General features: G+C 42.7%; 1 protein-coding gene across 3 annotated transcripts in view; it reads right to left on the bottom strand.

Moving 5' to 3' along the window:
* Positions 1 to 16,796, bottom strand: part of TSPAN5 (tetraspanin 5) — a 174,970-nt gene extending 158,174 nt beyond the window's left edge. For 2 of the 3 annotated variants that reach the window (XM_067736908.1, XM_067736910.1), the window contains exon 1: positions 16,656 to 16,796. In XM_067736908.1, coding sequence (XP_067593009.1) covers positions 16,656 to 16,736 — 81 coding nt within the window. In that variant the 5' untranslated portion in view covers positions 16,737 to 16,796. The remainder of the gene's footprint in view (positions 1 to 16,655) is intronic. The other variant, XM_067736909.1, reaches the window with a different exon arrangement.
* Between the last annotated feature and the right edge of the window lie 6,165 nt (positions 16,797 to 22,961).

Genomic DNA, 22,961 nt, shown 5'->3' with positions numbered 1-22,961 from the left:
CATCAAAAAGTCTACAAATAATAAATGCTGGAGAGGGTGTGGAGAAAAGGGAACCCTCGTATACTGTTGGTGGGAATGTAAATTGGTACAGCTACTATGGAGAATAGTACGGAGGTTCCTTAGAAAACTAAAAATAGAATTACCATATGATCCTGCAATCCTACTCCTGGGCATATACCCTGAGAAAACTCTTAATTCAGAAAGATACATGCACGCCAACGTCCATAGCAGCATCATTTACAATAGCCAACACTTGGAAGAAACCTAAGTGTCCATCAACAGATGATAAAGAAAACATGGTATTTATATACAACGGAATATTACTCAGCAACAAAAGAGAATGCCATTTGCAGCAACATGGATGGAACTAGAGATTATCACACTAAGTGAAGTAAGTCAAAGACAAATATCATATGCTATCACTTATATGTGGAATCTAAAAAAAAGATGTAAATGAACTTATTTACAAAACAGAAATAGACTCACAGACATAGAAAACAAACTCATGGTTACCAAAGGGAATGGGGGGGAGGGGGGAGAATAAATTAGGATTCTGGGATTAACAGATACTGACTACTATATATAAAACAGATAACAAGGACCTACTGTACAGCACAGGGAACTATATTCAATATCTTGTAATAACCTATAATGGAAAAAAATCTGAAAAAGGATAGATATCAAGATATGTATAACTGAATCACTTTGCTGTACACCTGAAACTAACATTGTAAATTAATTATACTTCAATTAAAAAATGGTTATTAAAAAAGAAAATTACTTTAGATTCAACTAACTTATTTCAATTAATAATTACTGGGTACCTGCTATATTTTAGGTATTTTTCCAGGCATATTTCTATTATTAGAATTTTTATTTTATTAGAACTGTAATATTCTACATATACTACCATTAAAAAAAAAAAAAAAAGGTAGGTTCGTGGCCTCAAAATGACCCTCTAGGCAAGACACGAGAAATGCTGGCATTTGTGATAAAGAAACAGAGGGCTGATCAGGTCATGCCAGCAATGGACATGGTGAACAGCTGCAGCTAAACGTGAGAAGTAATCAGGTCCAGGAGGCAGGGGAATGGAGCAGCTGCCCCAGCTAGAAAACTAAACTCTCAGATAGATCTAGTTGCCGAAGGGAAGTGTGGAGACGCAGTCTCCTCCAGTAGGTGAAGCACCAAAGGAAACAAAGTTTGACGTGAGAGAAAAGCACTATTATATAGACAGCGCTTCCCTAATGAGGAAAGTTGAGGTTCCCGGACTCCGACAACACCTTTCCCGGCAGATACTGAATCAAAAGCCTACACCTGTCCCAAGCAGTCATCTATTCCACACCTGATTCCAAGGTCAGCAGTCACGGAGCGCTCACCCCGCTCAGGCTTGGCACATGCATCATCGCATTGCATCTTTACAGTTATCCCAGAGGTAGGCTTACTGTTACCCACTTTTTGCCCAAAAGAAACAGTCCGGAATGATGACATAACTGTCCATGGTCACACAGCTTAGAAGTGCCAAGGCCAATGTTTGAACCCGAGTAGTCTCACTCTTAACCACTATCTTAAACACTGCAATATTCTCTACCTAGCTTGGCTGGGGTGGAGGTGTGGGGATAAAGAGCAAATGTACCGGATTTGTTTTCTTTTTAAATGTCACCTCATACTATCTGGAGTACATCAGTGCAAACCAAATAACAAATACCATGGGTATCCACTTTCAGTAATAAAAAACCCAAGTAGGACACATGAATTCGTAAGTTAATTCGTAAGTTCATCACCACAGAATCTTCCAACACCTAATAGTTTGTTTAAATGAAATATGAACAATATTAGAGATGACAAAGAATTTCAGATAATACCTATGCCATCAAGATTAATCTATTCAATATGCAACTTCACGTGCAATATAATTGGAAGCCTTTGCGTCTCTGCTAACTTAAAAGCCACATATGGAATCCATATGAAAAAGGAGTTTTCGAGTCTGCTCATTCCAAAGGCAAGAGTAATGCATAATAAATAACCTGAATACTTACTTAACATAAGCAAGTTGATGTTAATCAAAATGACTGCGCCAAAGCTGTTTAGTAGAACCAAATGCGGTCAAAGCACTGGGACTTGGAAATTCAGCCAGCACACAGCCTACTAGGCCAAATGCCGACTTCATCCTCGTTCAACGCGTAAATGGTACACAGAAACCTTCTCCACCGTCCTCAGCACGACATCAAATCCTCCAGGACACCCGCCGTCCCCTCTGCACGCTCTTCCCACGCAGCGAGGCTGGGAACCGCGGAAGCCACGGAGACGCGTGGAGGCCACGGAGACGCGCCGAGCCCAAAGAGACACTCTGCACCCAGAGCACCAGCTGTGGCTGCTTTATACATTGGGGGCTTTGCGGAAAAGTCTGGATGGAAAAAAAAAAGGTATTCCCCTATTAAGAGGGGAAAAAAGGTGAGGAGGGGGGCGGGTAAAAACTAGAAGCCTAACTGATTTTTGAGGTCCGTTTCAACATATGTTTTGAGATTATATAATCAAGAATGCAAAAGACCAATTAAAGGATAGTTCCAATACTTGAGCACGAAAAGACTTGCCAAAGAACACTCAGTTAAATATTTGCAAAGCCATTCCTGTTGAAAATAATTCCAACCTTCTGTGCTTTCATCAGCAGGTTAACGTTTTTAAAGAATAAGAAAGAGATTTAGTTACCCCCAAAGCAAAAAGCCCTATCTTCTCCATTCTGGAATTAAATTCCCAGAAAATGGGGGGCGGGGGGAAGGATGGGACTCAATAGCAAGGATATCTGAAATTCAAAAACTGCATTCTGAAGGTTCTTAGCAATAATTAACGATCTGTTGGTGTCTCCAGCTAGGCTGTAGTAATTTCATAATTCAAAAGAGTTTATTTTCTAGTCTTCATCTAAGAACCAAAAAAGCAAGAATAGTGTTTTTTCCTGCTTATGTCTTAGGTACTAAGACTGATCTCTGGTTTTTATTTTTAACTTACAAAAAGTTTCATTTAGTTTGCATATTTATAGGATACTGTAATAAGGAAATTTTAATCTTTTATCACAAATAAAATTGATTGGAGGTCATATGGTCATTTAGGTAGTTTTTCTTTCTTTATCCAAAGAAAGCATATATCTACTCATAAAAAAATCCAAGGATGTAGATCAATATTTAATATGCATGAAGGATATACACTGATAATATATATTTTAAATATCCAAGGATATATGTCAATTTTAAATGGAATGTATGTATTTCACAACATATAAAAGATATTTCAGTCCTCTTTTTAGTGAAACCAATCCTTTTATTTCTAAAATATTGACTCTATATCTTAAAAAAAGATGAATGAGTAAAACATTATTTTCAAACTTTTATGCAATTGTTTCAGACCCTCACTAGAGAGCAACTTTAAAACTCTCAAAGCATACAGTAAGAATATTAGGGATTATTAAATCTTTGCAGACTTGCAAAAACCTTGAATGCCACATATCATCTAGCCACCTCTTCATTCAATTTATTCTTTCAAAAACCCCAACAGACAAAGCTAAAAAGAACTGGTACCAAAAAAACACTACTTTCCATACGATTCCAGTTATGAGATTAGAAAAAAAAAAATACTGAGTAGCATTTCTCACATGAGTTGCCACGTGGGCAGTTGCCGTCCATCCTTGAATAAGCAGGCACCAAGGTGTTCAGAAAGTTCCAACTACATTTTTCTAAGTAAAGGTCATGTCCAAAAACATTTAAAGCTAACAGCCTGGGTTTGGGGGGGGTTTGTTTTTCAGTTACTTAACACTATAAGTCCTTCCTTTAAAAGTACAGGGTTTTTCAAATGCCTAAAGCAGATTTATTGATTTTTTTCCTTGTGTGAAATTGATGTTTATTCACAAGGTATTTGTTCTGTATGTTGAAACACTTATTCTAAATGTTGTCCTGAGGGGGGAAATACCGGTGAAGTCAGAAGAAATGCTTAAAAGCTAGTGATGGAAAAGCACATTCTTCCTTTACAAAGTTAAGTGACTGCAGGTTTGCTAAATTTGAATCCTTGTAAGTGACTACCACTGAAACTCTAAAATGGGCTGTTTGTTTGTTTTAGGGTGTTTGTTCACTGCTCTCAGAGCACTTGACTGAGTCTCTACTTTTAATATAATTGAACTGAAAGTTACTGGAATGTGGTGAATTTCTTTTCCTTAAAAAAAAAAGGTATATTAATGTTGCTGTATTGTTTTTACAATAAAAAAGTATAAAGAAAGTACCCTATTCTAAAAAATGCATCAAATAAATGGATTCATTCCAAATTGAACATAATCAATAGTAACTTGAAGGAAGAGGAGACGGGAGGTGTAGAGGAAGAAACCCACTGATAGATTTCCTAAGTATTTCAGGTTGACTTTCTGTTCGCCTGAAATCCAATTTTCCAAAGCATTTTCCCTTTTAAACCTAAGATGTAATTATTCACTGGGCCTGGGGGTAGCAATTTTTCAGAAATTGGGGGTACCCCTCTTTTTTCCCAACAGAAAACAGAACCTGGAGTCGGCAAGAATCTGAACACATCCCCCCAATCATTTTACCTCTAGAGATTCACCCATCTTGCTAATAGGTTTCAGCTTATAAATGCATGTGTTCCCGCTAATTACTTAAAAGCAGTGTTCCCCAAAGTGAGATTCCCTGGTGACCTGGGGTGCCAGAGGAGACAATTTTAGAATACAGTATTAAATAACCTTAAATAAGAAAGTCATTTCCTTTTCAACTCTCTTTTAATCCTCTGGTCTAGTCAAGGAGAAAGTCTCCATTTGATCCCAGGATGCTGAATACTTTGTACACTTGTTAACTTCCACTGTAACAAAGGAAAATAAGCCTCCCAGTCAGGCCTGCCAGCAGGCACCCAGAGCTACCTAGAAGTTAACAAGCCATATTACTGTCATTGTATGTATTTGAATAGTGATATTTTTCAAGTTTCCTTTTTAAATAAATGTATTTAAGGTTTAAAAACGGAGTCGATTTAAAGGGAAAGAATACATTCGAAATGGTCTAGATCCTTGAAACTGAAAATGAGATCAGTGGACCAGAAGCACCAGCCTCACCTGGGAGCGCGTTAAGGTTCTGGATCTTCGGCCCCTCTCTCACCTACCGAATCAGAATCTGCATTTGAAACGAGATTCCCACGTGACTTAAATTTTACAAAACTCGGGGGTGGCACAACAGTTTGTCCAAAACCATGCAGGCAGTTTGCAAATGCCTGAGCTTTGAGATTCGCTGCTTCGGTTTATCAGGGGGCCATCCTTCAGACCCTCAACGAAACCAACTAGCGGAGGGCTGACGACAAGGAGAAAACTCAGTGCTTTCCCCACGGGGGGTCACAAACCATCAGTGGATTGCGAGGTCAGTGAGTGGGTCTAAAGTGGCAGCGTTGGGGATGCTACAGTAAGCTAAAATGACTTTAAGCACGCTCCTATGATGTCCTATCAGGCCACATAAATCACCTCTTTTTTTTTTTTTTTTTTTTTGCGGTACGCGGGCCTCTCACTGTTGCAGCCTCTCCCGTTGCGGAGCACAGGCTCCGGACGCGCAGGCCCAGCGGCCATGGCTCACGGGCCCAGCCGCTCCGCGGCACGTGGGATCTTCCCAGACCTGGGCATGAACCCGCGTCCCCTGCATGGGCAGGCAGACTCTCAACCACTGCGCCACCAGGGAAGCCCATAAATCATCTTTTTTACTAATGAATACTACAGTAAAAATTCTACCTAACCCTCCCCTTCATCCCTCCTCTCCCCCCTCAAGGGCTGGGGGCTTTCTGCACATCTTCAGCATGGGAATGAGTGCCAAGGCTCCTTGGACCTACTGAATTAGCATGTCCTGGCCTTCTCTCCCAGAGTTGAGCCCCGTTAGAGAGAGAATTATGCTTTGGAAATAGGGCAGCCCAGGTCTTCTGCGTCAGGTGATAGTACTGGAAGCAAAAGAGCACAGCTCTCAGGGCATCCCAGTAACGCTTCAAAGGAGAAGCCAGGCAGTCACTCATTCCCAATATAGATGGCCCAATTAGTCAATGATCCAGGTAGTTCAGGCCAAAATCCTACTCCTTCATCGGTTGGAAAGACATCCAAGGGGAAAGCCTGAATTACCTGTGTTGCTGACTCAGTGTTCACCTTCACAGCCTAAAGACTGTGTCGGAAATACAGAGGAAAACAATGACCAAAATATACAGGACTTATGACACCATAAAAGCTAAATATATATACTTATAGCCATCTAGGCATTTCCACAATATCCCGATTTAACAGGTTTTAATAAAATGTTTCTATTTCTCCCCGGTGTTAGGCCTAACACCAGAGTCCAACATCAGAAACTCAACTTCCCAGTACAAAACACCGATATGAGACAGTTTCATTTTGCAAAGAAAATGAAGAAGAATGAAGCTAACGGGTAAAGAAAAATGGGCAAATTAACAACAAACAATAGACATGAATTCATGGTCTGGTATCCATGATAAGAATTACATGCTATTCATTACAATGAAAAGAACACTGTGAACATTTGTTAGATCTTTTTTTTTCCTTTAGTTATTTTGGGAATGTACTTATGTAGGCAGAACATTACAGAGAACAAAAAATACATGTTACAATGTAAGATTACTGTAATGGTTCTGAAAGAAGTCAAGAAAAAAAAACCACCAAATGAAATTATGGGTGTTGAGGAGAATAGAGTAATAATTGCTAATACCTATTGATTATTCCAAGCAGTTTATACATATTAACTCCTCTAATCCTCATGACTCTGAGGTAGATGTTGGGTCCTAATATTACTGATAACAACGTTAATACTACTGCTAAGCATGCCATTTTGCAGATGGGAGACATGCCCTTAAGTAGCCTGTCTAAGGTCACAAGCCTGCGAATGGAGCTGGGTAAAAATCCAGACATACTCAAAACCCAAACTTCTTAACACCAGACTTCTGCCTGCCTACCACCAGAGCACCAGAATGCCCAACCCAGCATAAACCTTCTATCACTCTCTAATACTCGACCCTATAAAGAATCTTCCTTAAAGGTCAGTGACTGCGGAATCTTCACATGTTAAGGGACTGAGCTATATTGATAGGACTGTACCTTAAAACAGGAAAACTGAGTTTGGGCATTAAATGCTTCAGGAGTGATTAGAACTACTCACTTGGCAGAATTAAGTTTTCAGGCTGCTTTGGGGGAAATATTAACAGTTGGGGGAAATTTTTGTTGGAAGCAAAACATTATACTTTGAGAAATGCTTAAGTCAAGTATTCCTCTTTTATTAGGATGACTTAAGTACAAAGCATTAAAATAGCTGGCCTGAATATTTATTAGAACAACAGCTGTTCCCTCCAGATTTTTAGAAATTCAGGACTAAGCGCCAACTATAATTTAGAAAGAAATTTTTCAACAAGTAAAAAGAGCCCTGTGTCTTGCAATACTTATCCAAATAGTAAATAGTAGCTGGAAGAGGTATAGAACATCACTATGCCTTTTCAATGAGAAGAGCCAAAATGTTTGGCCAAACACTTCCAAATACCATTGATATTTTGTTATTGAGGTTGGTGATTACATTCCTTAAAAATTATACCTTACATTTCATAATTAACAATCCTTTATGTACAGACAGATAATACCACGGCGCTAACCACAGGATGTGTACGCCATTCTGGGTATGTTTGTTTAGGAGTGCTGATAACTATATGCCCCAGTAAAACATCTCAGAGAAATCATTTAGATTTTTATTCAAAATTTTATTTCTTTCAAAAGATTTCCACTGTAGGTGCCTAGCCATAATTGAATACCTAATTTTTTTGTTTCTAAAAGGGGTAGATGAAAAGGAAGACATCAGGGGAAAAAATGAAAAACTTTATTGTGCACACTCTGAATGTTCTACATTGAAACTTTTCTTTGTAAGGAAAACTGACAAATATCAGGTTTGGGTCTCCTGTGTTTGCTTTACTGTCAGCTCTCCGTGACAGTGCTGCAAAGTTGGATACGAGAGAAGAAATGTCCCTGCTTGGCATGACAGCAGAGGGAAGTCAACGGAACTGCCACAGAGGTGCAGAAAGCAACTCCCCTTCTTCCCACCCCCAGATCAAGATACTCAGGGCTGGGGGCATGGAAGGAAGCCTCTGGAAACAGCCTGAAAGGAAGGGCACCTTGGACAGGGAGGCTGGTTTGTGGAGGGGAGGATCGTTTGCTGTCTTGCAGCTGTGGTTAGACCCAGTCCACTGTGCTGAAGTGTGCAGGACAGCAAGGGCAAAGGAACAAATGTCTATTTCTTCAATGTTCCTGTCGAATAAATAACTAGCTCCTATCCCAATATGATGCTAATTTTTAGCCTACTAATTGCAGCACAAGAGGTTCTCTTTAGCAGAGATTTTCTCATTTTGTTTTTAGGGCTTTCAGGTTTAAAAATAAACTGGCATTTTTGGATTAATAAAAACAATTCCATGAGGGATAAAATAGGCCACATTATTTTTTTCTCATAAGCAAAGAACACTAGCTTCATGTGCTGGTGAAATCAGTCACCATTTGGTCGTAGCCCTATACCACCCACTCCCAGCTCCCCCTCCAGAGAGTAATGGCAAGAGATGCCACATCTTGCTAAGAAAAACGAGCTAGAGCTTCTCCACCTCAGTGGGGCATCAAAATCACCTGCAGCGGGGGAGGGGGGAAGATGGCAGAAGAGTAAGACGCGGAGATCACCTTCCTCCCCACAGATACATCAGAAATACAACTACACGTGGAACAACTCCTACAGAACACCCACTGAATGTTGGCAGAAGACCTCAGACCTCCCAAAAGGCAAAAATCACCTGCAGGGATTAAAAACAAAAAAACCAAAAAAATCCCCACTAAGTCCAGGGCCCCATCCCAGACCTACAGAATCAGATTCCCTGGTGGACCTACAGAATCAGTCCAGGGCCCCATCCCGGACTTACAGACTCAGAATCAGACTGAAATTTCCTAACAATTCACTGGTTATGCTGCTGTGCCTAGAAAGGCACCTGAAATATCAACTAATCCTACAGAAGTCACCCCTGATCAGGGAGAGGGACGTCCTATGCATGAAGAAAAACCCATAGGAGAAAAACCCATATGAGGAATAATTTTTTCTAAACATGCCTTGACCTTCAAGATTTAAAATTATCTGAAGGCTAGAATGGTGGTTTTCAATTGTTTGTTTAAGCAGTAGACCCCTTTTTGCAAGCAAAACCGTTCACGATATCTCAAAATATCAAACCTACTGGTTGAGCTTCTCCAGGAGAAAGAGAGGGCAGAAACCCACTCAGGCCCTGGTACACCTCAAGGAAGCCTAGTGCTGCTGGTAGCATGGTTTGAAAACCACCGGGTCAGAATAAGACATTTAAATGGAATAAATATGTAGTACTAAATCTAAATTCAAATAATTAACTGGAGGGTTAGGGCTTCTGACTCGCACTTAGTCTAGGGAGATGGGTTTAACAGAAGTTCACTTGAAAAAGGGATGAAGGTTTCATTTCACTAGAAACACAACTTGAGCCAACTATGTTCTCTGGCTACCGGGAAAAGCATATGCAGTTTAGCCTGGGTTAATAACTACTATTTGTACTGAGAGATTTACCTTGTAGAAAGCACCTTCATATGCATGATCCCATTTAATACTGGATAACTCTGCAAGCTATTGGAATTATTTTCGCCATATTTTAGATGAGCAACTGAGAAAATAATGTGTGAGAGTAACTTACTCAAAGATGAATCCAGGCTCTTGCCTCCTGGGCTACAGACTTAAGGGGGAGTTTGGGAATAACAACCCACCGCTCTCTGGATGGTAGGAATGGTGTGTGAAAAACGTGTTTCATTCTGGTCGCTACATTCACGGAGGCGTGTCCAAATGGGACCACAGGCAGAGTACCTTAATCAGGGCAAAGAACCATCTGGAAATAGTATATGAAGAAGACATGGAAAAACCAAGAGCCTTTAAAGATGGAAAGCAGAGGGTTTAGGAATGGCATCATGGCTGTTTTTAAATAACAAAGGTCTATGCCCAGGGAGATAAGTCTTATATTGTATGCATAAGAGTAACCTAGGCCCTTCCCCTTCTCTTTCCTGAAATATTTAGCCCTAAAGTGGGGACAAGGGAAGGTAAGCCTTTGTCCAGGAACAGGTTTGGGGAGGGACGTGGAAGCCCAGAGCAGGGTTATCAGAGAAAGGTGTCCACGGTGGGAAGGAGGTTGTGGCACGGCATGCTGGAGCAAAAGCAGTTAAGGAGGGCAACCATGTGAGGGGCAGGGGCAGCAGTGGAAGACTGCCTACATAAGGGGAGATTTAATCAAATAAGTAAATCGTTAAGAACAATCGGAGCTAGGATTCTTACTGTCAAAGACGGGAGTTATAAATATGGAAAAGGAAAAACCTAAAATAAACCCTGTCGTGTCAGATAGGGATTTGAGATACCAGTGTGAACTCGTGGTTTTCAAAATATATAGCTGGATATAGCAATGCAGATGTAAACGTGTGTATGTGTACATACGTGTATATACATACACATATTCCATAGTCCTGTCCACTGAGAGGCCCCAGGGGTGGTGATAGCCTCAAAGCAATGAGCACACTTAGCAACCAGATCTTGGCTTCTAAATATCATTCTCTATGCAAAGGAACCAGGGCTCCTTGGAGAAATGGCTGATACAAAAGATGAGCTTGGAACATGTTGTTCTGCCAGAAAGCAAAGAAGGGCTCAAAGAGTGATGGGAGTTTAAAGGGCATGAAAAGACTGCCACTGACTGCCAAACCTGGAACTAATGGGAACATCAAAGTAAGTAACGAGAGTAACAGTTTAATTAAAACATACTGGAACAAACGAGATCAAATCAATCAAAATTCTGATGAGGAATGGGCTTTTTAGTACATAATTTCACAATAACTTGCCACAAAATATGTGTAAATTACAAAAGGGAAAAGAGTCACTTTATGGTGGAGAAATTTGGCAGACAACACTTTAATCAAGTGACCATCATCACTAATGGAACAAACACAAACAGAAATCAGTGCCACTTGATGGATGCAATGAGAGGAACGCAGCACCATTTCTGTAATTCTCCTGCCAAAGACGCACAGCCTGAATCTAAGAATGAAAAAATGGCAGACCAACCCAAACTGAGGGACATTCTACAAAATAACTAGTTTTAAATCTTCAAAAGTGTCAAGAACCTGACAGCGAAAGACTGAAAGAGACTAAAAAGATCCAACTAACTACAACGTGTCTTCTGAACTGAATTTCTTTGCTCTAGAAGACATGATTGGAACAACCGGGAAACTTGAATGAGATCTAAGATTTAGATGGTGGTAATGTATCAGTGGTAATTTCCTGGCTATGATGGCTATACTGTGGTTATCTAGAACATCCTAGAACATATACACTGAAGTACTGGTGTTATAGCCATCATGCTGGCAACTTTTTCTCAGACGATTCAGGATAAAAACAAATTGTACTACTTGCAATGTCTCTGCAGGTATGAGACAGTTTCCAAATAAAATTAAAAATCAACAACAGTATATTAGGAAGATGGAAGTTCCAAGGGAAAACTACACCTAGTTTGCAGGAAAGATGAAACTCTCAAATGATTAAAGTGGTCCCCAAACAGATCCAGAGGGCTGGCAGGATGTTCGAGAGAAAATGCCTCACTGAATAGTAAGTTAGAGGAGATGATGCCTATGTACTCTCCAATGATTTCATAATTCATTCATTCAACAAAATTTATTAATCACCTACTGTTTCCGACAATATGCTAGACACTGAGCTTATGAAAATAACTGAGAGACAGTCCCTGCAGTTGGAGACCTTATATTCTAGAGAAGGATGGTGATTCAGCAGCCTGTAGTTAGAATTTTAAGACAGGCATCAGTGTTACACATAGAAAGAAGCATGTGACTCAAGAACACTTTAATACTTTAATAACACTTTAATAACAGTCTTTAATACTCCATTTTTCATTTATGAATTTTCAGTAGACTACACAATAGTTTATTATTCTATCATACTCTTTAACATTTTCATCCTAACTTTTGTGTGCTTGCGGGTGGTGTTGAGACATATGCAAAAACTTTATCACTTTTCAATTACGAACAGATGTAAATGACTTACTTGATGTTTTAGTTTAGAATAACAAGCATCTTCTAAAATAAGATTCAAATGAGAAGCTAGGGCTATAGTTATTGAAAGAGACTTAACACTCCAAAAGTGAACCCTGATATGTTCTTCAAACGTCACTCCACGTCTCTGTTCTCCAATTTCTACATCTGTCACAAAGATGTCATAATGCCTGGAAGATGCTTTGAGATGCTTAGAAGAAAGACGTCGTACTTATAAAGCTCTGTTAAAATACAGGTTACTTTCACCTTTTGCCAGGGACTAACGATTACTGTTGGACATATTAAGTAAGACAGAGTAATCCATCTAAATGAGCTCACCTCGGCAATTTTCTGGTGGGTGAAACATTATTTGGTTTTCCAACTTTTCCCCTTGGCTTTATTTCAATCTTCCAGGCATATCATCAAGTGAGAATGCTTCAGTGCTTTCTCACTGACCCAGGAGTGAGAGGCCAGAGCAAGCAAGTCAGTATTCAATTACTTTCCCCACTTAGGTCTATACACCCTTCTTACACTTTTCCCATTTGACACTTTCATAACCATATTTAGCTTTCTTCCTACCATCTCCTTGTAATTCAAAAGGCAGTTTAGACTCCCATATGGTTGCCATCGAAGCTAACAGATGTCTAGCAAATTAAAACAAAAATTATGACTTATAAACTGCTGATGTATCATCATTCCAGAACATCTTACAATTTATAGTGAATCATAAGATAAGACTTCATACTTATGCCCCCAGCAAGTTTCCCTAAATCTCTCTCCTCTCTGAATTTAAGCCCTGTGGAAACAGATGAGATGCAACATTCTGCCATCAAACCTGGATAAACCTCCACTTAAAGATACAATGTAATATTTGCAAGCACATCAAAGAGAAATTTGGCCTCAAGGATCCAAGGCTTTCTAATCTTTGTACAGCAAAGAGAAGAGAAAAATGACTTGGTTCTCCCAAGTCATTCAAGGCTTCCACTGATCCATAGTGCTTTCTTCAAATACGTGATGATCCAATCTGTGGAATCCATTCGCCTCATCTCCTTGGCTGATGTTAAGAGGAGCATCATTACCTGGTAGTAATGATGCCAAAGGAGCAGGCTAAGGTATTCTAGAAGTTTTATAGCCAGGATGGAACTCGTACAAAATCTGGAGACAATGACACAGACCATATTCACCATTTGTTAAATACTGAGACACTGTGCTGGGTAATATCTTATCTGATTACATCCTTGAATCTGCAACTCTATTGGATAATGTTAGCTTTCCTTTATAAATGAAATTAAGGCTCAGTGCAGAAGACTCTATTTTCCAAAGATGGCCACAACCCACACGACCCTGACACCTGTCTGACAAAAGAGGGAATTTCCTTCATCAGCACTTTGAAACTGAGCAGGCTCCACTCCTGCTTAAACCAATGGAATAGATGAAACTGACACTGGGCCAGTTCCGGGAGTAGCCTTCACTGGCTGGAAGTTTCTTCCGCCAGTCTCAGAGACAGGAAGAGGCCACGTTTAGGTGCTCTAGCCAACAAATCTGGCTGGTATCCCCTTGGGCATCCCACTCCAGTGAGCCTTCAGTTAACTCCAGCCCAGCCACATCTCACTGCAACTGCATGGGCCATTCCAAGTGCAAATCACCCACATGAGCCTGGTCAAATCACAGAACTGTCAGATAGAATAAAGTTTTATTTTATTTTATTTTATTATTTATTTATTTTTGGCTGTGTTGGGTCTTCGTTTCTGTGCGAGGGCTTTCTCTAGTTGTGGCGAGCAGGGGCCACTCTTCATCGCGGTGCACGGGCCTCTCACTGTCGCGGCCTCTCTTGTTGCAGAGCACAAGCTCCAGACGCGCAGGCTCAGTAGTTGTGGCTCACGGGCCCAGTTGCTCCGCGGCATGTGGGATCCTCCCAGACCAGGGCTCGAACCCGTGTCCCCTGCATTGGCAGGCAGACTCTCAACCACTGCGCCACCAGGGAAGCCCTAAAGTTTTATTTTAAACCACTAAGCTTTGGGGTTGTTTGTTACGTAGCAAAAACAAATTTACAGAATTTGTAATAGCAATAACAAATTTACAGAAGCAGGCTGCCCATTCCTGACCCCAGTTCTCCAGTCAATAACATCTTAGTCTGAGTTACTGGGATCAAGTATCATGACTACCTTCCTGCTGATCATCACTCTAGAGACCAGGGTACTAAAAACTCAGAGATTCCAACATGGGGTAATTTTGAAGCAGACAGCAGGATAGGAAAGGTATGAGGGTGTATATGAGTGGAAGGCTTTAGGCACAGAAAGGAGGGACAAGGTGTGTAGAAAGCTGAGTAAGAGAAGGGCCCTTGTAACAAAGGCATCTACATAACAATCCTGCCTGGGGCAGCTGGTTTAGTTCCACAGCCTACAGCTCTTTTCAGGCTTCCCATAAAACTTCCCCCAAGAGATGAAGACCTTCGAAATGAGATAAGACGTGACTCTCTTCTGCAACTCTCTATGCAAGCACTCTGCAATTCTTTGAAGCTCTCCACAGTTCCAGAGGTTTTGCTACAACCTAATCCACAGAAAATACTCAATGTGCCTCTGTACACTACAAAATGACACCAAACTGCCAGGGAAATAGGCCCAAATCCCTTTATTTCTTTTCCACCTCCTGCTATGAAACTGCAGAGAAAGCCCCTAGGTACTTTTTGTTGCCTAGCTGCTGAAATGTGCAACTTTTGGAAGTGTTCAAGTAGAATCAAGAGGCCTGGACTCACTACGCCAACAAGATCCAGTCCCAATTCCGTAGTCCTTGACTCTCAAAGTTCTGAAAGTTTCAAGTTCAGATAAAATCAAAATGCCTCACCCAGAAATGTGACTTTTAAACATTTCCAACAAGGGTTGAAAAAAAGGAAGCAAGGAAAGAAAATAATTTCTTCTTCCTATATTTGTAGCAGTGTTTGACTGCAGGGAGGGGGGTGACTGCTAACAGGAATCATGTCCAATCCCTGGCAAAAATGGCCTGTGAAAGACTAGATCTGATATTTATTCATGTTTCCCCCTTCATCATCAGTCCTGAGGCCAGATGACATGCTGACACAGAAAGTGGTCTCCAATCCCTCCCATTTCCTTTTGCAAAACATTCATGAGCTGTGCAAGGTACTCCTACAGAAAACAGAAAATAAAAATAAAATAGCCTAGTACATGTGTGGCAGAAAAAACAAGAATATAAAGAGCTGTATTGACAACTATTCTCATCGATGTATATGTTTACAGCGTATGGCCAAAATTAAAGGAGAATCAAAATAAATGCACCCTGTGTTAAGACTGTTGTGGATTATTATTGATCCCACGACTGGATTTTTGTTTATCTCACACTGAACCTACACTGAACAGCAACTTGGAGAACCACCCCCACCCCAGACAGCCACCATCTTTACTTTCCATGGGGGGAAGAGTGGGGGGACAGAAGGAGTGCCCAGTAAGGAAAAGGATGGGATGAGATGGAAAGGAAAGGAAAAATAACACGGTCTTTGAACCAACGTTTTCCTCTTGTCCTAGTGAACTCTTTGTCTGGTCGCTGAACATGTTTGTGAGATCAAGGAAAAGAATTCAAACAAAACAAAAGAGTAGGCATCCCAGCCTAATTACAATAGGTGCCCAGCACATTGTAGCGCCAGTAGAGCATGGTCTGAATCTTTCCTTCAAGCGTTTGCTCTCCCAGTAGCCCCATAAAACATGCCTCGTACACCTTCTCCTCTGCATTTCTCCAAGGTTTCCCCAAAACGGCCCGCTCTATGTCACTCTTCAGAAAGGAGGACGTGAGGCACAGACACACTGAAACATATGTTGATGGTGACTTCTTCTTATCCTGACAATAATACAGAGAGAGAAATAAAGCCCTCCAGCCCACACGCCCACTGGTCAGTCCATTACGCAAAAGGAGCGCTTTCCAGATGAAGGGGAAGAGCGTGCAGGAAGCGTTATTTACGTGCACATTACAGAACCGTATACCACCGCATCTGCATCCTACACAAAGCCCGAGATGGTGCAAGAAGATACACGCTGAACATGGCACAGACCAGCCGCGGCAACACGGAGCCAAGCCCTCGTCCAATCAGATCCTTGTTAGAAGGTGGACCTCAGGGTCGGGTCTGCCCGATTAGCCTTCCCTGTTATGACACCACGCTCAGCCCAACATCCATATCCCACCCGGAGCAAATCTCATTCGAGTGGTTGCTCATCTCTCAAACTGCCGAGCCCTTTCTTTCATCTGCATCCACGCTATTCCTCCCTTAAAAAGCCACCCCAAGGCCTGGGTGCCCCCTTTCCGGCTCGGTTTTTCTTTTTACCTCTTCGCGTTCCTAGAAAGGATTAAATGTTTATCTCTCCAACGCGCAGGCTGAAAAGGCGGAAGGCAAATGCCTCTCCGTGCTACCGCAAGCGCCCGAGGGGCTGCGAAAAGTAAACGCAGAGAGCAACGTGGGGGAAATCGTCGCGAACCGATCGGCCACGATAGTCGAAATCCCAGAAGCGCTCCAACTTACCCAAAATATGACATTGAAGCCAAATATGAAATATTTGATGCAACAACTGACTTCAGGACCCTTGTAATGCTTCCCGGACATCCTCTGGGTTCATGAAGACACTTGCCCCGGCAGCCCGAGTTTGGAGCCCCTGAGCACCGTTGCTCGGAGCAGCACGGCGGGGAGCTGGGGCTCAGGGACGCCGCTCGGGGGCCGCAGCGCAGCGGTCGGGGCTGAGCAGCGCAAGGACCGACCTGCGGAGAGCGGCTCCCGCACGTCCAGCCCCTCGCGCGCCGAGGCCGCCGGAGCCGGGGTGGCCGCGAGCGGGCGGGGAAGCGCGTGCTGCAAGCCCCGAGCTTCGCTGGAGCTGGCCCCGAGCACAAGGCGAGCTCCCAAACCCGTCCGCCAGACAATCCGTCCGTCGGTCAGTCTCCGGGCAAACGCGGCCGCGGCAGATGCTGGAGGAGACGCTCCTCGCCCGCCTGCCGGCTCGCGAGCTCCCTCCCACCCCTCGCTCCGCCCGCCGATCGCTCCGCCCGCGCCGCCCGCAGCTCCGCCCGCCTCCCGCCGCCGGAGCCTCGGCGAGGTGCGCGCGCGCACGGGCTCGGGCTCTCCCGGATGGCGGTGGGACGAAGTACGCGCGCCGCCCCCTCCTTCCAGCGCTCTCCGCTCCTTCTGCTCCCTCCATCCTCGCCCCTCCTCAGGCCAGTCCGGAGCGCCGCCGACCCGCGAGCACTGCAGCGGGGTAGGTGGGGAGGATGGCCGGGCGGAGGGAGAAGTATGGGTGCCCGGGGAGCACGCCCATTGGGAGCAGCCTGGAGGAGTGACGGGGGTTGATGAGCAGCGGGTCCCCCTCTGCCACCGGCAGCAGCAGGCAGCTTCTGGAGGGACGCGAGGGAAAGGGTCGCTTTGGGGCAACAGTAGGGATCCTGAGTGAGAATCTTCCCCGCGACCCCCGGACGAGCCTCCGTTCTGGGTGTAGCCACACTCACGCCTCCTGCTCCACCACCCGGTTTTGTGGCAATAGAAGACGCCGGGCCACTGAGCCGGAGAGGAAAGGGGTCGTAGACTTTCTGGGAGCAAAAGGGAAGGATAAGGTGTTAGGGAAGGGGGAGAAAAGAGAGATGGGAAATGGGGGGAGCGAATCGGGAGGGTTGCATAGGAAAGGCCCCCGAATCCCAATGCGGCTCCAACCCAACTTCCCCACCTGCGGGAGAAATAGGCTTATCCTAGAAATGGGGACGCGAAAGGAGAGATGGCCCAAAGGAATCCTGACCCGGGATACAATCCTTGCCCCAGGGCCAGTTGCCAACAACAGAAACCCGGATTGCAAATGCTCCCACGAGACGGAATAGTGCCGAAGGAACTTGACTGATCTTAACTCTAAGAAGGAATCCAGCAAGGCGTTCCAGGACGGTCTTCCGGGGAATCCGAATTGAGTTTATAGATATGAACGGTTAAGCTTTTGACCTCTGAGGAAGGATGGAACGTGCCTGGAAATTATATTGGAGCCCTACCTGAGAAGGTGTGCCCGATAGTTGTGTATCTGCCTCCCGCCTGGAGCACTTTCATAGGTGCTGAAAAGCGGGTACCAGTATTTCATGGAAAAAGAATGAAGAACCGCTCAGAACTGTGTGTAAACATCTGTGGGAACTTTTTTTAAGGCTTCAGAAAGCTTCAGAAACAAAGCTTCAGAAACAAAGAGATGAGATCAGGAAATTTTTCCAGTACCACCCCGTGTAACCTGGTACTGGGCACAGAAATCTGCATGTTTCCTAAGCTCTCACATGATACTTAAGTATGCTTGAGAACCTTTGTCCTAGGGCTTCCCTGGTTAACTACTTCTCACTTTTCTCAAAAACTAGCTAGCTTGTTGACAACCTGTTACCTGGAGGAGCAAGAAGTTACTTTTTCTTGCAATAAATCGCACTTAAGTAGACTTGGGCTTGAGAGGAATTGGGGCTATATTGAGGCCACAGGTAGGAGCCAGCGTCCCCACAAAGGTGGAAGAACCAGGAGATTCTAGAATTATGACACTGGTTAACAGTGACTTGAGCCGTTTGGATGAAATAACCCTCAAAAGTGTCCTCCACCCACCCAAAACACACAGCATAGTACTAGCACCAGTCTGGTGGGCTTGAAAGGTAAAGTCTGCTCTTAGCAGCAGATTCCCTACTAACAGGAAGGCACTGACAAGCTTTACCTAAGCCTGCTGGTGCTATATTGTAATTCTTTCTGTGCATAAATAAAACAGTTCCTGCAGATTCCTGGATAAATCAAAGGAAAGGTCTATCTTAAGCTGATATGACACAACTCAGAAAAGGACTAGAAATTAGATCCAATTGATGACTGAGCTGATCCCTAAGCAGGATTTACCTTTGAAATAAAACTCAACAGAGAAGGGGAAGTTCAGATAACTCACTGGTAATTTGGGGCAGGGGGGCTAGTTGAGTTCTCATTTCATATGTCAAAAGCAAGTCCAAGGAGGATTTATGAGTTAAATGTATTTTTTAAAGCAAACCAGAAAATACTATTTGTTAAACCTCTGGCTAGAAGTCTTCCTCAACTTAGAAGCAATAGAAGGAAATGATCAATGGATATGACTGGGTAATACCTAAAACTTCTATGTGTCAAACATTATTTTAGACAAACCTAAACCAAAAAAAGAAAAAAAGTGACAGCAAATATAAAAAAAAAAGTATGAATATCTATAAGTAGGGCTCATACAGCTAAAGTAAAATATAGAATCTCAGTTATTGAGTATAAACAGAAAACAAACAAATCACATACAAAGACATCAAAGAGTAATAATAAATATATGGTGAAAATTAACCTTATAGTAATTAAAGAAATAGATGTTAAAACAAACCAGTGATAAAGATATAGAGATAATAAGCAATGGTTTGCTCATACATTGCGGGTATCATTATAAAATGATACTGTCCATTTGGAAAGCATTTTGACTATATGTCGTAGGTCAGGGTGCTCCTACATTTTGATTCAGAGGTCCCACTTCTGGGACTCTAGCCAGAGACATACTCCAAAATATGGGGAAAGTTATATGCTGCAAGTTGTATATCACAGCATTATTTATATTGAAGACTAGGCCACAACTTCAAGATGCTAGAGGTAGGGGCTATACCCAACTCCCTGTAGCCACCTGGACCATGATGCTACTTCATGTTTCTCTGCTTTGCACATATTCCTGGTCTTTACCTGAAGGACTCTCCTTGCCCTGTGTCTGTGAGCTGAGCTCTCTTCTCTCACTTATCCTCAACACTTTTGATCAGCATTTTCCAGGCTCCCTCTTTCATCCCCACAAGCCCTCCTACACTCTTCCATTTTGGCCCTTGGAGACTACCTGTAATTAACTCATTTCCCTCCCTGTCTCTTCCACTCTGCTACGTCTCCTTCAAGGGTGTGCACCATTTCCTTTTAATCTTAGAATTACTAGCATCCTGCCAATGTTTCAGGTGCTTGATAAATATTTATTTAAAAATGGATGAATCAGGGACTTCCCTGGTGGTCCAGTGGTTAAGACTGTGGGCTCCCAATGCAGGAGGCATGGGTTCGACCCCTGGTCGGGGAACTAGGATCCAGCATGCCGCATGGCACAGCCAAAAAAAAAAAAAAAAAGGATAAATCATTTACTCAAAACTTTTACAGACATTAAGGATGATGATTCTAATCGCTTATATGTGGAATATAGAAAAATGGTACAGATGAACTTATTTGCAAAGCACAAATAGAGACACCGATGTAGAGACCAAACTTAAGGATACCAAGGGGGGAAGGGGGAGTGGGATGAATTGGGAGATTGGGATTGACATATATACACTAATATGTATAAAATAGATAACTAATGAGAACTATAGCACAGGAAACTCTGCTCAGTGCTCTGTGGTGACCTAAATCAGAAGGAAATCCAAAAAAAGAGGGGATCTATGTATACATATAACTGATTCACTTTGCTGTACAGTAGAAACTAACACATCGTAAAGCAACTATATGCCAATAAAAATTAATTTTAAAAAAGCATGATGATTATAAAGAGTATGTGGCAATGTGTGAATACATTATAATGTTTAATTTTAATTTTGTGGAAATATCTCTAATATAAAATATGAAAAAAGCAAGGGCAAAATAGTATACAGAGTAGGCTACCATCTTGTAAAAAATAATAATAATAAAGCATGTTGGCAAAGGAGAGTGGAAAATTTATATATGCACATATTTCCTTGTTAATGGGTAGGCTATGTATAGAAGAAAATAAACTGGTAGTAGTGGTTTGAGGGGCAGGGGGCAGACTAGAGGCCTAAAGATATGATGGGAGGGAGGCCTGCTTTATTTTTCAATATATAAAAAATATATTTTTTGTTTGTTTGTTTTCAAAATTTGTACCATGTATATGATATACCTGTTTTGAAAAACAAATCAATCTACAAAATTGTATGCAATTATATGAAAAAAAGTTAGGCGTGAATTCTTGACAAATAATGGTTGTTCAGCTGTGGGATTGTGGGTGATTTTGTTTTCACGTTTCTGGTTTCTTTTTTATTTAATGTGGTTATACTGCTTTTACAATGACAAAGATAAAATTATAAATAAAGACATGAACAAATAACTAATAATCATTATATTTATTTCAGCACCACCTTTCATGACTCAATAAATTCTCGCCTATTTTAAGGAGGAAAAAAAAGGAGAGTAATTTTCTCCCTGGAGGCAGCTACAGCCATCTCCTTTATAATTCTGAGGTTGAAAAAATGGTTAATAAGTTTAATTACTGAAAAGTTAATCAGCCTTTCAAATGGCAGTAAGAACAAGTAAAGCACATTCTTCTAATAGTTGCCCAAAAGGCAAGATATGACAAGAGCGTTTTAACCTAAGACACCAAATTTAGTGAGCTTGACTCTCTCTATATTTCACTCTCCCCACTGACTTTCTGCCTCCCTCCTCTCTCTCTTTCACTGTCTGTCTCTCTGCTCCTCTAGTCCTGTATTTTTCTTTTCCTTCTCTGTGGCCAGCACTGGTGGTTGTCTACCCACCTAATGTTCCAATGTCCCCCCTCTTTTCACAGCCATAGGCCTGGGAAGGTCAGCTCCAATGGGTGAGCCAAACCTGGCTCTTGCCAATGTTCAGTTCAGAAATGGGCATGAGGTTCCCTTGGTGGCGCAGTGGTTGAGAGTCCGCCTGCCGATGCAGGGGACATGGGTTCGTGCCCCGGTCCGGGAAGATCCCACATGCCGCGGAGCGGCTAGGCCCGTGAGCCATGGCCGCTGGGCCTGCGCGTCCGGAGCCTGTGCTCCGCAACGGGAGAGGCCACAACAGTGAGAGCCCTGCGTACCGTAAAAAAAAAAAAAAAAAGAAATGGGCATGAGACACAATTCTGACCAATGAGGAGAATATTCTGGGAGTTTCCTCACATCTAAGAGATGTTTTCTTTTTGGCCTTGGAGGTAATTGTGTTTGGATGTGACACCTGAGTCCTCTACAGCCTGACAATAATAAAGACCATACCAAGCATGGCAGAGTGAGAAAGTGAAAAGAACCCAGGCTTCATGCCATCATTGCCTGGCTGACTTCAGCCTATTCAGGACTTCCTGTCACAGGAGAGAACTTGTTAGTTAAGGCACTGTGAGAGAGGTTTTCAGTTTCATGCAGCTCAAAGTATTCTGTTTTAAACACTCTCCTTCTGGCGTTCTCTCCTGACCCTTTGATTTTCTCTTCTTGAATCACCACCAGTGTTTCCACGTTTCTCTCAGTACCACCCTTTTTCTCCTTTTCCCTCCCCTCTCCTCTCTTCCCCAACTGTTCCTGTCCGTCTTCAACAATACAGGGGGGACCTTTAGCACAGTCTGACCAGCTTACACCCACCCCTTTCTTTCACTGTCTCAGCCACAAGGTGCTTCCCCACCTCCGACCACACTCATACTTCATGGCTGACAGGCCTGGGTGGATCCACGCCCCAGAGTCTGTCTCTCTCCATGTTGGAGTTCCTTAACAAAGGAATCCCTGCATGTGGCTGAAATGGAGGTGATGTTTTTTAGGAGAGCTGAGGGGCCTGTGTTTCCAGGAGGAAGACTCTCACACTCTCTCTGCAGAAAGAGGAAGGAAGCACAAACACCAAGAGAAACAGGGGCAGAGTCTCTGACAACGTGGGCCACGCAAACTGTTGTACATTTTGTGCTCTGAAAAGCTTCCGGCCCTGCTAAAGGCTTTCTATTTCTGGATTTCTTCAAGAGGACCCTATCCTTGAGGTTTAAGAAGTTTTTAGACAGAATTCTTCCATTGCACCCCATTTGGGCTTTAGCTACTTCGGAGTAGG

The sequence above is a fragment of the Pseudorca crassidens genome, chromosome 4, assembly GCF_039906515.1.
Source record: "Pseudorca crassidens isolate mPseCra1 chromosome 4, mPseCra1.hap1, whole genome shotgun sequence".
NCBI classification, from domain to species: Eukaryota; Metazoa; Chordata; class Mammalia; order Artiodactyla; family Delphinidae; genus Pseudorca; species Pseudorca crassidens.
Note: the sequence above shows the minus strand (reverse complement) of the source record. Positions and strands in the feature narration are given on the sequence as shown.